The 18,659-nt window shown below is 42.1% G+C and overlaps 1 protein-coding gene across 1 annotated transcript; it reads left to right on the plus strand.

Moving 5' to 3' along the window:
• Nucleotides 1-7,059: 7,059 nt before the first annotated feature.
• LOC135542982 (guanylate cyclase soluble subunit beta-2-like) lies at nt 7,060-17,863 on the plus strand. The gene is made up of 17 exons (XM_064970102.1): nt 7,060-7,065; nt 9,708-9,781; nt 9,869-9,963; nt 10,387-10,547; nt 10,658-10,757; nt 10,827-11,032; nt 11,265-11,358; nt 11,472-11,575; nt 11,679-11,895; nt 11,993-12,189; nt 12,272-12,395; nt 12,566-12,714; nt 12,850-12,996; nt 13,249-13,403; nt 13,502-13,689; nt 13,868-14,010; nt 17,657-17,863. Exons 1-17 carry the CDS (start codon nt 7,060-7,062, stop codon nt 17,861-17,863), a joined length of 2,367 nt encoding a protein of 788 aa, XP_064826174.1.
• The last annotated feature ends 796 nt before the right edge of the window (nt 17,864-18,659 follow it).

Consider the following 18,659-nt stretch of genomic DNA (forward strand, 5'->3'; position numbering starts at 1 on the left):
ATGTAGTCGCCTGCACTGTCAGCGCCAATGTCGAACAAGCCCATTAAGGTAACGTTTAACAATTAAAGTGATCGTTCACTTTACATTTAGTTTGTCAAAAAGGTGCCTTCAGAAAGTATTCACACCCCTTGAGTTTTCCCACATTTTGTTGTGTTACAGCCTGAATTTAAAATGTATTATATTGAGATTTTGTGTCACTGGCATACATACAATACCCAATAATGTCCACGTGGAATTATGTTATTAGAATTTTTTTAAACAAATTAATACAATTTAAAAGCTGAAATGTCTTGAGTCAATACATATTCATCATCTTTGTTATGGCAAGCCTAAATAATTTCAGGAGTAAAAATGTGCTTAATAAGTCACATAATAACTTGGATGGGCTTACTCAGTGTGTAATAATATTGTTTAACATGATTTTTAAGACACTGCATCTCAGTGATAGAGGCGTCACTACTACATACACCCTGGTTCGAATGCAAGCTGTATCACAACCGGCCGTGATTGGGAGTCCCATAGGGCGGTGCACAATTGGCCCCGCGTCGCCTGGGTTTGGCCGGTGTAGGCCATCATTGTAAATAATAATTAGTTCTTAACTGACTTGCCTAATTAAATAAAACATACAATTATCTGTTTGGTCCCTCAGTCAAGCATTGAATTTTAAACACAGATTCAACCACAAAGACCAGGGAAGTTTTCCAATGCCTCGCAAAGAAGGGCACCTGGCCACTCTTCATCTATCAGCGAATATCTGTGGACTGACCAAGGTCCACTGTCACCCAGGAGCCTGTGTCCATGACATCGACTCCCTCCTGCCCACGGTTCTGGCCAACTACTCCAATATTGACACCATCGTCACTCACGTAGGTTTTAACGACCTGGTAGTGCTCCAGTTCTCCTTGTCAGAATAAGCAACAGAGGACTTGGAAACCATATCAACTCCTGCAGAAAAGGCACTATGCTTATTGTGAGTAACCTCATTGATGTTCCTTTAACTCCGCCTTCTTGTGAGTTGATACAAACTGTTATCTCATACCATTCTGATAAAATGTGGTTGTAATGTTAATCAATCGTTTTTTATTCCATTGGTCACCTCGAGGCAGATGGCATTGAATATGGAGCTTTTAAATGTTAGAGCAATCACAAGTAAAAACTTTCTTTTGAATGACCTAATTACCGAGCACAAAGTTTTTTGCATGTTACTCACAGAAACATGGCCGTCATCAGACTGTAGTGCTGCTCTTATTGAAGCCCCCCCCCCCGGACTACAGCTTTTCATGCTCTATCAGAAAAGGAACAAGTGGAGGGGGACAGCCTCTATTTTCAGTAATGCTCTCAGCTGTAAGGACTTTTCGTCTGGCGACTTTGGGTTTTTTGAGCATCATGCTATACTGTTTAAATGTCAGCCACCATTGCTGGCCATAAGACTCAATAGGCCACCAAAGCACTGCCCCACTTTCTTTACTGATTTATCTAAACTATTGTCTATTGGTCTTGAGAACTATGATAAAAATCATAGTGTTGGGCAATTTTAATATTCATGTTGACAAAGAGACTTACTCCAAGGCCATTCAATGTATTAATCTTTTAAGCTCTATGGACTTTATCCAACATGTTACTGGGCCCACCCATAACCGTGGCCATTCTCTGGACCTAGTTATTCCCAAGGGGCTTTGAATTGACATATCCTCCATTGTCTATCTGATCACCACTTTCTATTTCTTGCTACCTTGTTGCCCATAGCACAGGGTAATACTGAACGCATTATTAAGAAATGCTATTTTACCTTGCTGTAGATTTTTTTGAGTTGTATGAACAATTCTCCACCACCTCTTGTGATTATTTTGTTTATAACTTTAATAGCAAATTAAGGGCAACCATTGACGCCATAGCTCCAGTGGCATCAATGAAAGAAGAAACTAATCATTTAAAGAGAAATTACAGAAAGGCAGAGCAGAAGTGGAGAATCTCGAAGTTTCAGGTCCATTATGATATTCTGAGAGAGCAACTTGGCATATATAACAAGGCAATTAGAAATGCCAACCGGGGTCATTTTTGGAACTTCACTATTAATCAGAATAATTAGGCTTGGTGTCAGTCAAGCAAGATCTGATTAGAAGTTTGATGACATGTGCCCTAGCCTACCAAGGAAAGGCACTATGGATTTATTTTCCCTGGTTGACACAGACATGCTCAGGAAAGTGATATCACAACTTAAGCCTTCTACCTGCCTTCTCGATCCTATCCCCACCACCTTCTTCACAACCGTTTTCAATTGCATATCTGAAGAAGTGCAAGCTATAGTTAATCACTCCCTGTTCACAGGCACTTTCCCCACTGCACTAAAAACTGTTAGGGTGAAACCCCTTCTGAAGAAAAGTTATCTATTATTCAGCTCTTAGCAATTTTTGGGCAAATCTCCAACTTTCCATTCTTAAGCAAAATGCTGGTGAAATTAGTGTTCGAACAGCTAAATGCTTTTTTAAGTGCCAACTGTATTTAAAAAAAAATCGAATCTGTTTTTTTTTATGCCCACCACAGCACAGACAGTCTTAGTTAAAGTGATAAATGATCTTAGAGCCAACACAGTTTCCAAACAAGTTTCTGTCCTTGTACTCTTAGAATAAGGTGCTGCATTTGACACTGTTGACCATGATGTCCTTCTGGAAAGACTAGAGAGGTGGGTTGGCTTCTCCGGTCCAGTTCTAAATTGTTTTAGGACCTATTTAACCTGTTACGTTCCCCAGTTTGTGTTGTAGTTTGTGTATTTGCATGTGTTTATTTCAGGAAATGGCTTCCTGAAATCCCTCAAGCAGCTGATTGGTCGACTCCATGGCTAATTGGAGAGCTGACCCCGCCCCTCGTCAAGAAGCAGCTGTCTCCAGTTACACATTCATTCTGAAGCTATATAAAAGCCAGTGTTCTGTTCAGGAGGTTAATTGCTGGGAGGTCATTGCAGAGTTATTGAATGTAATAGAGAATCATTGCTGAAAGAGGAAGCTGATGGCTAATTTACTATGTTAGTTGTTGTTATGTTCAGTGAGTTTGTTGCTCAGATAGAGCTTATTTGATGTCCTTTGGTTCTTAGTTTGTTTGAGAAATTATTGTTCTCCTGTTTTCATTTGTTCCCAGGGGGGAAGGGGAAGGCACCTAGGGAGTGTTTAGGCAAGAGGCCCGCGGGCATACATATACCCGTAGCATATTCACTGTCTAGGCACAATAGGGCGTAACAAACCAGTCAAGTGTTTTTTTTGTAACATAAAAATTCATATCACGTGTGCATTCCACATGGTTCGATTTTGGGTCCGGTACTGTTCAGTTTATATGTTACCCCTTGGCAGCATTATCAGAAAGCACAGCATTGATTGCCACTGCTACGCAGATGATATGCAACTTTATTTTGTGTGTCACGAAAGGATTTCAGCTCCAAGGATAAGTGATTAGACTGTATTAGTGATTTAAATACCTGGATAGCTCACAACGTCCTCCAGCTAAATCATCATAGGATCAAGGTACTTATTGTTGGAGCCAAAGCACATTTTAATTCATGCTCTTCTGTCTGGTCTACCCAAAAAAGCCATTGGCCAACTGCAAAACATACAGAATGCAACAGCATGGGTACTGACAAAGACCAGACAGAGAGAACACATTACACCGGTGTTAAGGTCTCTGCACTTGCTGCCTGTGAGTTTCAGGAGTACGTTTTAAGATTCTTCCATTGGTTTTTAAATCAATCCACGGTTGTGCACCCCAATACATGTCAGACAAGCTTTTAAGTTATTTACCCAGCTGGTCCCTCAGGTCCTCTGGCACTGGCCTTTTAACTATCCCAAATCCTTGGACTAAGATGCATGGAGAAACAGCCTTTAGTTATTATGCCCCAAGCCACTGGAATAGCCTGCCAGAGTACCTGGGAGGGGGGGGGGGAAGAGAACTGTGGACGTATTTAAAATATATATTTTTAGCTTTGCTTTTCCTTAGGGTTCTTTTTGGTTGTTCATTTGGGTGTCATTATTTTTTTACCTGTAAAGCACATTGCATTGCATTCCATGTCTGAAATGTGCTGTATAAATAAAGCTTGATTTGATTTGACCTATGGTAGATTGGTAAACATTTTAAAAAGCAGACATTGAATATCCCTTTGAGCATGGTAAAGTTATTAATTCCACTTTGGATGCTGTATCAATACATCCAGTCACTGCAAATATACAGGCCTCCTTTCTAACTCAGTTGCCAGTGAGGAAAGAAATCTCTCAGTGATCTGACCATGAGGCTAATGGTGACATTAAAATAGTTACAGAGTTCAATGGCTGTGATAGGAGAAATCTGAGAATGGATCAACAACATTGTAGTTACTCTACACTACTAACCCAAATGACAGAATGAAAAGATGGAAGCCATTACAGAATAAAAATATTCCAAAACATGCATCCTGTTTGTAATAAGGCAAACAAGTACAACTGCAAAAAATGTGGCAAATACATTAACTTTATGTCTTGAATACAAAGCGTTATGTTTGGGCAAATCCAACACAACACACCACTTAGTATTATCTTCATATTATTATGCATGGTTTTATGGGTAACCTAAAACACAAGGCCAAATATACGCTGGAGTTGCTTACCAAGATGACATTGAATGATCCTAAGTGGCCTAATTACAGTTTTGACTTAAAATCGTCTTGAAAATCTATGGCAAGACTTGAAAATGGCTGTCTAACAATGATCAACAACCAACTTGACAGAGCTTGAAGCATTTAAAAAATAATAATGGGCAAATACTGTACAATCCAGGTGTGCAAAGCTATTAAACACTTTCCCAGAAAGACTCACAGTTGTAATCACTGCCAAAGGTGACTCAAGGATGTGAATACTTACGTGAATTAGATATTTCTGTACTTAATTTTCAAGAATTTCTAAAAACATGTTTTCACTTTGTCATTACGGGGTATTGTGTGTAGATGGGTGAAGATACATTTTTTTTTTTTATGTGAATTCAGGCAACAGACTTTGACAACAGACTTTCAGCACACTTATAGGGAAGGACACTCAACAAGCACAGCGCTTACACAAATGACTGATTATTGACTGAGAGAAATTGATGATAAAATGATCGTGGGGGCTGTCTTGTTAGACTTCAGTGCAGCTTTTGAGTCTACTGCTGGAAAAGCGTATGTATTATGGCTTTACACCCTCTGCTATAACGTGGATAAAGAGTTACTTGTCTAACAGAACACAGAGGGTGTTCTTTAATGGAAGCCTCTCAAGCACAATCAAGGTAGAATCATGAATTCCACGGGGTAGCTGTTCAGGCCCCTTGCTTTTTTCAATCTTTACTAACGACATGCCACTGGCTTTGAGTAAGGCCAGTGTGTCTATGTATGCGGATGACTCAACACTATACACGTCAGCTACTACAGCAACTGAAATGACTGCAACACTTAACAAAGAGCTGCAGTTAGTTTTAAAATTTGTAGCAAGGAATAAGCTAGTCCTAAATATTTCTAAAACTAAAAGCATTGTATTTGGAACAAATCATTCACTAAACCCTAAACCTGAACTACGTCTTGTAATGAGTAATGTAGAAATTGAGCAAGTTGAGGTGACTAAACTGCTTGGAGTAACCCTGGATTGTGAACTGTCATGGTCAAAACAGTTTACAACAGTAGCTAAAATGGGGAGAAGTCTGTCCAGAATAAAGCACTGCTCTGCCTTCTTATCAACACTATCACCAAGGCAGGTCCTACAGGCTCTAGTTTTGTCGCACCCAGACTACTGTTTAGTAGTGTGGTCAGGTGAAAATGACAGTTGGCTCAGAACAGGGCAGCAGGGCAGGCCCTTTAAAGTACAGCAGCTAATGGGGATCCATAATAAATACAAATACAACAAAATGTGAAATAGGCCAAGGGCTATGAATAGTTTCTGAAGGCACTGTATGTTGTGCCCATATGAATGGTAGTAATCATTGAATAGTCGAGACTTGTTTTCTGGTGGAGTGACAACAGCTACTTTCAAATGAAATAAAACAGAGAAAATTTTAGCAAAATATGGTGTTCTGTTTCTAAGTAAAATGACTGAACATAAATGTACAATTACATTTGACTCTCGTAAGTGCTTCCTTATGAACCTGGATCTGAGGGCAGTTATGGTAACTAACATCTACAGCAGGCCTATTCTATCCCTATTTGTTAATAACATCAACACAGAATAGAGTACAGGATTCATTCCATGCCATCCTGTTACAGTGTTCCAGTGATGGTGAATGTTAAGGCTGGCTTCGTCTCCATCAATAATAAATAGTTGAAAGAACAATGTATAAACATTGCACATTTAGTCAATAAATTAACATCCTTCAATCAAACAAATGCAATAAGCAATAGGCCTATAGGGCTATTTAATTCACAGGAAGGGTTGAACAGGATATCAAGCACAGGTTATTATAATTTTTGTTTGTACTTTTTACCACTTTTTCTCCACATGTTCGTGATATCCAATTGGTAGTTACAGTCTTGTCGCATTGCTACAACTCCCGTACCGATTCCAGAGAGGCGAAGGTCGAAAGTCATGCGTCCTCCGAAACACGACCCTGACAAGCCACACTGCTACTTGACACACTGCTCGCCGGAAGCCAGCCCCACCATTGTGTCGGAGGAAACACCGTACAACTGGCGATCGTGTCAGCAAAAAAAGCATAGGTTATGAAGGATAGTGTAATGACATACAAAATACATAACATTGTTCCATAAGCCACTGTTGAATATGTCCATGAAGAATGAAGAGACAAGCTTTACACAACATAGTTTTTAGTGCGACTCTGCGAGAGGCTTGGAGATGAAGTCTGACAGGGTACCAGTGTCCGTCCGGCTCCTGATGACTTCCCTCTCCCTGTTGGTCCAAACAGCTCTGTAGAATGGAGTGATGCCATATTCCTCACTAGTTGGTCTCCTGGGACCAGTCCCTTTTCTCGATGAGCCGATCTCGGTTTCACCGCCTCTTTCATTATATGGTTTTCCATATTTTCCCTGCCATCAACCTCGATGTTGGCGCATTCGGAGCGATGAGGGTAGAAACTACCCCGGTCTGATGTTGGCTCTGATAGGGACGCGTGAGCAGGAGTGAGTTCTCTCTCCAAGTCTTCATGGTGATCCATGTCCCAGAGTGCGCTTTCACACAACATCCATGTGTAGAACAAGACAGTAAATATAGTATAAGTTTATACTGTATGTTCTGCTGTAGTTGAAGTGTTACTCGAATTACAACTGAAAAGCCTCCATGCTCTAAGCTGTATTTTCACCGTGTTTTAGTATCTCTACCTTATCAGTTACACCATTGTCATTGCGTTGCCCTCCATGTCAAATCAAATCAAATTGTATTTGTCACATACACATGTTTAGCAGATGTTAATGTGAGTGTAGCGAAATGCTTGTGCTTCTAGTTCCGAGTCAAATGACTCACGCTGATTACAAAACCCATATTACACAACAAGCGATGAGAATGGCTGTGATTTGTTGTCGATCGTACAAACTCAGTATTTAAAGAAATACACGTTCAAGGTCTTACCTGCTTCACCTTTGGCAATGCTGCACTTGATTCAGCTGTAGGCTATTGGTTCTTCTTTTCCTGGAGTTACACCAGAGATGGTCTGAGAATGATTTCTCTACTGTCTCTGGTTACACACCGCGCATAAGCGCTTTACTGAAGGAGGGGATTTCTTTTGGAAAAGTACATTGAATTAAAGACGAACAGGAAATACTGCCAATTGTTATGATCATTGTAAAATGAAATTTGCTGTGACGTAATGTCAGAGCAATTTTATGTTAGTTTAAAAAAAGTAGTTGGTTCACTAAAAATCAATGTTTGTTTGATTCCAAATCACCTTGACATTTGACCCTCCTTGAGGGGTCTGGAAATTTCCCGACAAAACTGAACATGAACGTTACTTTGATCCTGAGCAGTAATCCACCTTTTACAGCAATGATCAAAGTAACTTTGCGTCAGTTCACACTTTATTTTAGGGAGCCATATGTTTTTTTGGAAAGCATACCAGGAAGTAGGAAGTTTTTACAATTTAGTGTCTTGTCTTGTTTTGTCTTGTCTTGTGTTACACGTGATGTGTTGTGACGCTTGTAAAAATGTATTGGGGGAACAACAGCATTTATAGCTCGTGGGAAAGCATAGGCAGCGCAATCATAATTGTTTCTTTGAAAGCGTTGGGATTCAAAACACAACAGTGTAGTTTATATTGCCACTACAAAATGCAGGGCCTAATCTATGTGTTCAGTCATGAAAACGCTCGGAAAAGACAGATATCTAAACTTTCCAACTGTTTATGGTTTTTGCAGATTATTTCAAGTCATAATATATTAGAAAAATAAAATAGCTTCCTTTTGCATCCAAAGACTGAAATGCGTTATTTACTTCAAATACACCATATTCCTGTTCATCTCACATGCAGCCTGCAACATTGATCTGGACACTATTTCAGGACCATGGACAAGGACTTCCAACCAATTAAAGTTCAGGCAGCTGTGTGTGTTCTATACTACTGATATACAGACCTACAAAACATTAGGAACACATTCCTACTATTGAGTTGCACCCCCTTTTGCCTTCAGAACAGCCTCAATTTGTCGGGGTATGGACTCTACAAGGTGTCGAAAGCGTTCTACTTGGATGCTGGCCCATGTTGACTCCATACTTCCCACAGTTGGGTTAAGTTGGCTGGATGTCCTTCTGGTAGTGGACCATTCCTGATACAAATGGTAAACTTTTGAGCGTGAAAAACCCTGCATCGTTGCAGATCTTGACACAAACCCAGTGTGCCTGGCACCTACTACCATCTCCCGTTCAAAGGCACTTAAATCTTTTGTCTTGCCCATTCACCCTCTGAATGGCACACATGCACAATCCCTGTCTCAATTATCTCAAGGCTTAAAAATCCTTCTTTAACCTGTCTCCTCCCCTTCATCGACACTGATTGAAGTGGATTTAACAGATGACGTCAATAAAAGAACATGGCTTTCGCCTGGATTCACTTGATAATTTTACGTAATGTTTTGTACACTCAGTGTATATTGTATCCACAGGAGGTTGGTGGCACCTTAACTGGGGAAGACAGGCTTGTGGTAATTCCTGGAGCAGAATAGGCAGAATGGTATCAAATACATCAAACGTGTGGTTTCCATGTGTTTGATGTCATTCCATTCACTCCGTTCCAAACATTATTATGAGCTGTCCTCCCCTCAGCAGCCTCTACTGATTTGATCAACTACCAAGAGAAAGAATACACATAGAGAATAATAAAATAATTGGAAGAATTGAAGATAGGATTCATGCAACAAGAAGATGGGACTGGATGCCATGCAATGTCTAATTCTCACCATATGGTGGCAGTGTAATTCCATCGTGTGTGTGTGTGTGCGTATGTGTGTGTGTGTGTGCGTGTGTGTGGGAGTGAGAGAGAGAGAGAGAGAGAGAGAGAGAGAGAGAGAGAGAGAGAGAGAGAGAGAGAGAGAGAGAGAGAGAGAGAGGAGTTAGGGGTTCTGTACATAGAGAGTACAAACCAGGAGGACGAGGACAGAGAGATACCAGAGAGATGGTGAGTATGTCTGTTTGCTGATTTTAACATCAAGTCATTCTAGTTTTGCTTTAGACAACTATGATATCTCATATCGCTCTCTTCTTCTTCGCTGTTTGTGTTCGCAGTACGGATTCATAAACACCTGTCTGAAATCTCTGGTAATTGAGAAATTTGGTGAAGAAACATGGGAGAAACTGAGGTCTGGTATTTTGTGTACTAAGTAACTGTTGATGTAAATTTGAAATGATTCAGGACATGAGTATGCCAACTCTCTCTATCTCTTCAGGACCCTGGCAGAGGTCCAGGACACGTTCATGACTTATGAGATATACGATGATGTCATAACTCTGCGTCTGGTGCAGGAGGCATGTACTATGCTGGGTAAGTACCAATCGCTACGTTCTTTACAATTCTATAACAGTGTTTAATCTTGAACCAGAAACACAGGTCAGTGTTTTTGATACCCTTATATCAGTGGTTAGGAGTGTCTACCTCCTCGGGGAAGGGGGTGTGTTTGGCCAGGTGTTAACAACGTCCCTGCTGAGGCCCTCCAGGTGAGGTCAGGTGTTAACAACGTCCCTGCTGAGGCCCTCCAGGTGTGGCACAGGTGACCCAAGTGTGGCTCAGGTGTCCTGTACCCGAGGGGTCACCCCAGAGCCTGTGGACATGACACGGTGTCAGGGTTAGAATTACGGGACAGTCTACAGTCCCAAACTAAGGGGAGAGATAGGCACCATTTAGTTTGACAGTTGGTGATGATATAGTGATGACAATGATGATGATGTGGTGGTGTTGTGGCCACAGACATGCCTTCTGAGGTGGTGCTGAAGCTTTTCGGGGAGTACTTCTTCAGCTTCTGTAAGATGGCGGGGTACGACACCATGCTGCGTACGCTAGGAGGGAACCTGGTGGAATTCATTGAGAACCTGGATGCCCTTCACAGCTACCTGGCTCTCTCCTACCAGGTGACCTTCTCTTTGCGGCCTCTACAATGGATCAACTACTACCTATTTCAATCCATTAGAGCCCAGATATTTAAAAAAGATTATGTATGCAATAAATATCCTTCTTCCAGGAGATGAACGCTCCCTCGTTCCGTGTGGAGAAGAACGATGATGGGAGGATGTTGCTTCATTACTACTCGGACAGGAAAGGCCTATATCACATTGTGCCAGGTACGGTAATCATCCATACCTAAAGTGTACCTTTAATCTAAGGAGGTTATCTCTTTTCTCTCTGTGCAGGCATCATTGAGGCGGTGGCCAAAGACTTCTTTGACAGCGAAGTGAGCATGACCATCCTTAACCAATCAGAGGAGAACGAGCGCACAGGGAAGAAAGAGCATGTGGTCTTCCTGGTCTCTCAGAGGAGCCGAGGGTCAAAGAGGGATTTCCGGCCCCAAAGAGAGAAGAAGGAGGTAACCAAGGAGGATGAGGAGATTGATAGGAGGGTGAGAAGTTTATTTTTTACTTAAATTTGTCATGATTCAAAACAAGAGTCAAGTAGCAGTGTTTAAGTATAATATGTTTATAATGGAATGAAAGTAGAATGAGGTCGAGAGGGTTAAAAAATAAGAGCTAAGTAGTCTACACCCAGCAGACACTGTGGCCTCCAGGGGTTCAGTGTGAGATCTCTGGTGTATTCCTCTGGTCTGGTAACAGCATCAGGCAGAGGCATTGGAGAGGATGAGAGCCAGGTGTGCCAGTCTGCCCCACTGCCCTGCTGGGAAAAGATCACACTGGGACATGGTTAGGAGCGTTGTCATGTTTGGAAAAGGTTGGGCTCTTTCTTTACTTGAAGTGTTCACTCCAAAAGCAAAGTTTGTTGGACGCTTTCATGTTAATATGAGAACATCTAATGAGAACGGATTCTTCTGTGCCCCCCCACAGAGAACCTTCTGAAGTCATTCACACCCTGCTACCCAGATAAGCTGTGGATGGAGGAACAAGCATTCTGCAATGCTTTCCCTTTCCACATTGTCTTTGATAAACAGGTAAGGCAACTTGTGTCTTTCTAACTTTATGCAAAACAATAATTAAGCAGCTATTAGTCCTATTGGTACATTGTTACCAGTACTCTTCTCTATGTGTGCCCAGCTCAAGGTGAAGCAGACTGGGATTAACATCCAGAAGTTTGTCCCTGGGCTGCAGACGATGGATAGCCGTCTGGATGAGTACTTCAGCATTGTCCATCCACAGGTGACCTTCAACATCGAGAGCATCAGGAAGTTCATCAACAGCCAGTTTGTCCTGAAGACCAGACGGGAGATGGTGCCGCTGGCCTCTCAGCATCAGTCCATGCTCAAACTCAGAGGTTCAGTCAAACTCCCCTTCTCTGATCCGATGTCTGATTGTGCAGGTAGGCTCTGCATTGTGTCCATGGTATCACTGAATAACTCCCCTGTACCCAGGTCAGATGATGTGGATGGAGTCTCTGGGCTGTATGGTGTACCTGTGCTCCCCGAAGCTGCGCAGCCTGCAGGAGTTGGAGGAGAGGGGTCTGCACATCTCCGACATCGCCCAGCACGACACCACCCGGGACCTCATTCTGCTTAACCAACAGCGTCTGGCCGAGATGGAGCTGTCCAATCAGCTGGAGCGCAAAAAGGCACATACATCTCTCCTTCTTTGTCCGTTTCTCATCTCACTGTTTTCTCATCCTCTTTGTCTATCATGTTTTAATTTCATAGGAGGAGCTGAGGATCCTCTCACGCCACCTCGAGGCGGAGAAGAAGAAGACAGAGACTCTGCTCTACGCCATGTTGCCTCGCCACGTAGCCAACCAGCTGAAGGAGGGCAAGAGGGTGGAAGCAGGTACGATGGAAATGTCTGCCTAATTCCATATCTACCTGGTCCTCCAGACAGGGCCAGCATATCTGCTGCCTTTCATTTTGTTCTACTGTTCAAATGAGCTAGAAGACCTGTGTAATGAAAAGTATGGCCGTTACAAATATCTCTGCTTCCCCTTTCTCCCTCTATTTCAGGTGAGTTCCAGGTGTGCACCATCCTGTTCAGTGATGTGGTCACCTTCACCAATATCTGTGCTGCCTGCGAGCCCATCCAGATCGTCAACATGCTCAACTCCATGTACTCCAAGTTCGACCGCCTTACCAGCGTCCATGACGTGTACAAGGTATACAGAGAGAAAGAGAGAGGTACATGAAGGGGTAAATGAAAGGTTGACTGAAGGAGAGGAGATAAGGGAAGGAAAATTATTGAGATGCAGCCAACCTTTCAATGAGTGCTATGAACGCCTCGGCTCTTCCAGGTGGAGACTATTGGAGACGCCTACATGGTGGTGGGTGGGGTTCCCATTCCAGCTGACAGCCATGCAGAGCGGGTGGCCAACTTTGCCCTGGGTATGCGTATCGCTGCCCGGGAGGTGACCAACCCTATCACTGGGCAACCCATCCAGGTGACTTTATAGTGCAAAATGAGCTGTTCTTTAATGAAGCTATGGAATTGTGATTTAAAGTGACTGTGTGTGTGTGTGTGTGTGTGTGTGTGTGTGCGTGCGTGTGTGTGTGTGTGTGTGTGTGTGTGTGTGTGTGTGTGTGTGTGTGTGTGTGTGTGTGTGTGTGTGTGTGTGTGTGTGTGTGTGTGTGGTGTGCGTGTGTGTGTGTGTGTGTGTGTGCGTGTGTGTGTGTGTGTGGTGTGCGTGTGCTAGATTCGGGTGGGTCTGCATACAGGTCCAGTGCTGGCTGGTGTGGTAGGGGACAAGATGCCTCGATACTGCCTGTTTGGAGATACGGTCAACACTGCCTCCCGCATGGAGAGTCACGGAGTGCCTGACCACATACACCTCAGCCCCTTCACATACAGGTAGTGCCAACATGGCTCCCATTCAGATTTGCCAATATAGTTGGCCGAAGAACTTAGTTCTTATCGTTCTGATTCTCTCTAACTATACCTATCTGCAGTGCGCTGGAAGATAAGGGCTTTGACATCCTGGAAAGAGGAGAGATCCAGGTGAAGGGGAAAGGCCTGATGACCACCTACTTCCTGCTGCAGAACCTGTGTGTGTCTGAGGACACCATCATGGCCAGAGGGACAGGAGAGCCCTGCGTGTACAGAGACAACCAGCAGGGGGCGGGAGAGAGCGAGAGAGGTTAGGCAATTTGGGTTTGTTCGAATTGCTAGCTAGTATGGGGAAAAAAAGGTTATTAAACAACAAAATGTGTTTATTATTGGACAAGTTATACAGCCTTCATTACATATCAGAAGATATGAAAGATTAATTTTCATATGATACAGCCAGATAAAGGAGTCTTTTTTGTCCCATTTAGACACAGAAGAACCAGACAGTGTGAGAAAGGAAGAAACGAATGGCCAAACCATGGCATCTGCTTCTTCTTCGGGTGACTTCACCAACAAAGACACACCTTTTCTGGGAGACACTACACCTTTTCAAAAGGGCCACCTCAACGACGTGAACTCACGATTCTGCCGACTGCTCTAAGTATGTGGAGTTGGACCCCATTTGTAAGCACATCATTTAAAAATCTGAGACTATTTAGGAAATGAAATGTTGAACTCCACAAAGGCATGCTAGTTCTGACAGTTTCCAAAGAATCAACAATGTTTCTACACATGCTTGCTAACCCACTGGGCAGTCAAAACTCCCCTTCGGCGATCAGTAGGCCCAGTAAACTTGGACCAGTCAATTCAATGTCTATTCAATGCTGGTTCAATGTAATTTCATTGAAATGACGTGGAAACAACGTTGATTCAACCACTGTGTGCCCAGTAGAAAGTTTTATGAATACTGTAGACAGAAAGTGATAAATCGGTATCTCAAATTTTTGTTGATGATCCAATGGTCTCCATGTTGATGCAACATTATAACCACATAAACATGATGATCTTTAGATATTCTAAACAGGTTGATTCAATCCGTGGGAGACTCCTGGGTGAGCTCTGTGTTGTTGTGGTGACTGCCGCCTGCTGGGGGACACCTGGGGTTGCCATGGGGTGGGGACACCTGGGGTTGCCATGGGGTGGGGACACCTGGGGTTGCCATGGGGTGTGGACACCTTGTCGGTGCATCATTGCCTTTCCCTCATTAGCACTTTCCTGGGCCTTCAAATGAGTGTAAATTAAATAAGAGACGAGGAAAGGTAGCAGCCATTATAGAAAAGACTAGCTTCATGTGCAGCTGCTGTCAACACCAGAACTCTGCCATAGCTAATACATGCCCCCCAGGCTTGTATTCGATAGCAGAAAGATAGCAGAGAGACGGATCTATTGAATAGAGATGCTGTTGTTTTGGGATCCTGAGTGGCGCAGCGGTCTAAAGCACTGCATCTCAGTGCAAGTGGCGTCACTACAGTCCCTGGTTCAATTCCAAGCTGTATCACATCCGGCCGTGATTGGGAGTCCCATAGGGCGGTGCACATTTGGCCTAGCGTCATCTGGGGTAGGCCGTCATTGTAAATAAGAATTTGTTCTTAATTAACTGGCTTGCCTAGTTAAATGAAGGTTACATTTCATTTTTTATAGTTTGGGGTCTGCTAGACAACAAGGAACGTCTCCTGTCACTCCTTGGCCTTTCCAGATGCTAATCATGAGTACACAGTAACTGTAATTTGCATAAGGAGGTGTTGATGTGGGATCTTATATAGCCTAAACCTTGTACAGTTGGGATGTTCTTAGACGTGTTTAGTTTAGGTCTGGTTCCTCATTTTCCAACTCCCTGTGGCCCTTTTCGCTGACTAAAGTAAACAGATAACAGTTGAGAAAAAGGCCCGAATGGAGACAGCAACGTTGCAGTACAGTCCCATGGAGCACCAAACAGAAGCACTGAAGTTGCTACAGAATGTGCGCCCTCACCAAACAGCGATCAGTAGGCCCAGTAAACTTGGACCAGAAAAACAAGTGACAACCATCCACGACTCGTCAGCAGCGGCCCGCACAATAGCAGAAAAGGCGCGTGAAAGTGTCATTACGCAGCTAATCGATATTCTAACCCAAATACTCACAGTCGAGAAAGAAATCAGTCATAGTTTGTTTCAGGATCTGAGGACATTTCTGCACCCTAAAGTGAGTGTTTTATCCCTTATATGAAATTCTAATTTCTTGGTGAGTGATGGTTTGCATAATTTGACAAAAAGTTTGATATCTTTCTATTTGGTTGATAGGCTAGAGATTAGAATAAAATTATTATGAATGAGAAAACAATATTGTATGAATATCAAAATATTTTGTATATGTTAAAAAGAAACTCCATTTGTTATGCCTGACTCATGTTGGCGAGACGTAAAAGCTTCCCAGTCGAAACAGTTCACGGATATATTATGACGACGTTTTTGTGACGTTTTGGTATTTTTTTCGTGAAGGGTATAATTGCAGACCGCAATTAGGGGCGTTTTCTGATATAGGTGTTTCTTGATATCAAGTTACACCAATTGATGCTAGCCATTGGTCTGTGGCCGTTTATTTTATGTCGGGACAACAGTTGTTGACAACTGTAGCTAAACCTAACCCTTTTCTTAATTTGAACCGTTAATAATCCTAACCTGACACGTACGTTATCCGAACCTTTATGTTTTGTATTGTAAAGCAATTAAAAATGTCGAATATAGAAAGAACAAACAAAGAGTGTACAAACAACATTCCTTGTCTGCTCTTACCAGAGTTTCTAAACGGTCGTCACTAGTTACCACAGCCACAAAGTGATTGCTTCCGACAAGAGCACAAAACGTGTACAATCTTTAGACAAATTTAAAAGCAAATCTAGAGCCGATTCTGTTATAATAATGGTATGGTAATAATAATGCAGTTTATTTTATAAAGTGGTTTCTTGCATCAAACAACAAGAACATTTTCAGTCACCTCCTTGTCTAAAGGACAAGTGGATAAACAGATTAATGTCAAACCCAGATTTTTTTTCTCCAAAGGTCTCATGGAATATTGGCCTACATTGAACACAACACATTGGCTACTACTGTAGGCTGAATGATAGAACAGCCATTTCCAAGTTCAAATGTTATGGAATGCATTTTCTCAGTTGTTTTTGATGGTAGGCCACACTGGTAGGCCTATATTATGATCAAATTGCCACAGTAGTTTACTTGAACAATGTCTGAAACTGTAATTTAAAGCGGGTACAGCCTCAGTGTTCACAGTAAACTCGAGCTGGAAGTTGAAATTTGCTCAGTGAAATAAACATTTGGAGGAAACATTGCTTCTCTTACTTTATTAGTTAACAAATATTTATATGGATTAGTCCACATTCGTTATCCTAAACTGCGATGTAAACAAATCATCTGTGGCAAGAGCCCATCAATCTAGTCTGACTAGTTTTCATGCACATTACTTCACTAGAGAAATACTGCACCAAACATCTAGATGTAAATAGACATTAAAAAAATGGCAATTTGTTACAGATTTCTCGATTTACCCCAATTAATTGAAGCTATTTTGAGGAACTGTACTGGCTATGTTGTTGCTATGATGACACGAGCGACAAACAATAGTAATATTGCCGCTTTTTCTTTTTTTTTCAAACAAATGTCTTCGGGAGTATGCGAGCAGAGATGTTCGCCTAGCCGAGTTCTGCTCGGAGCAAACCGAACCTATGTATGCGGACGCCTCTACCAAATATGTTTTATAACTAACGCAAGACAGACCAGAGCCTGTCGTTTCCAATGGGGGCAAAACAAGCGAGGCGGTGAACAGAGCCAAGCACGACCTAGTGAGAACCTATTGGCTCAATCTAGCATTTATTTGCATATTTCCGTTAGGGAATGCCTACTCTGTGAAATGTGCGTGTGCAAGAATTCAAGTCTCCCTTGCACTCCTAATCAACACCATTTTAAAAACGTTGGCAAAGTGTAAAGTCTACAAAACTCAATCCATTCTGTTTGTTATAGATTTTAATTTTGGAAATTGTATGAGATTTGGTTTCATCAACCAAAATCCATCTCGCTCCATCTACTCCCACTGCCGGCCACTGGATTTCCTCTCATCACCAAAATTGGTAGTGAGTGGAAACGCCAACCTGATACTTCACATATATACATCCGGTGAAATATCTGTCTCATTGTTCTATCTGTGCTTCTACTCTCTCCACCTAGGAAAGCATAGAGCTAAGGAACATCTGTGTGCGCATGGCAATGAGGGACTCTGACTGTCATAAGGACCGGGACCTTAGAGATCTGCAGGACTGTTTAAAAGCCATGGTGGACAGTCTGGTGTCTTCTCTCATCAACATGAACCATCCCGTGGCCGTTCAGACATCACGCACCCTTGAAGAGATACATCTGAGCTTCCCTGAAATCTGAATAGCTAATATTTCACTTTACCTAATCTCAGGGTTGATAGCCTATTGTTTACTGGAATGTACTTTTTAAATCATTTATTTTATTTCAAATTATTGGAGGTGCAACTATTTAGGCCTCCTTTGTAAAAAGGAATGTCCGAAGAAATGATACTAGGACAAAAATGTGTGTTATGCAAAGTGTTTTATACAAATCCTCCTTAAAGGCCTGAAGTTTCTGTCAGTTTGAAAAACCTACCAGTAATTCCAATTCCCAACAGTTGTGTACTGTAGACCTGCCCATGGTGGGTTGGCCTTTCCAAAGTATAATTATGTTTCATTGGGTAATAAACATTGATTGAATCGTTGTATGATGTTGTTACTTCACATTTCTGTGGATATATGTTCAGATCTGACCTTTAATACAAGGTGTGACTAAAAGGGCTATGTGGATGAATGAGAAGCATGGGGCATGCCCGCACATTACAGCTGTTGTCACCGGATGGCGCTATTTATCAAGGAAGTAGTTAAAATCCATTATCTTGGTATTTTGTGCTAGCCCAGCACTGAAGCACCTGATTCAACTAATTTACTATACATCAAGCCCTACAGCCCTTGTTTAGACTTTGTGGATCCCAGGAACAGGATTGAAGAACATTGCTCTTAATAAATAGTGGTTCTTAAAAGGCTACAAGTTGTAAAATGTTTTTAAATGTTTTATAGTTAGACAGGTTTTTTATAGTACTACTGTAGATACAGTGGGGCAAAAAAGTATTTAGTCAGCCACCAATTGTGCAAGTTCTCCCACTTAAAAAGATGAG

Source organism: Oncorhynchus masou, chromosome 7, assembly GCF_036934945.1.
Source record: "Oncorhynchus masou masou isolate Uvic2021 chromosome 7, UVic_Omas_1.1, whole genome shotgun sequence".
Lineage (NCBI taxonomy): Eukaryota > Metazoa > Chordata > Actinopteri > Salmoniformes > Salmonidae > Oncorhynchus > Oncorhynchus masou.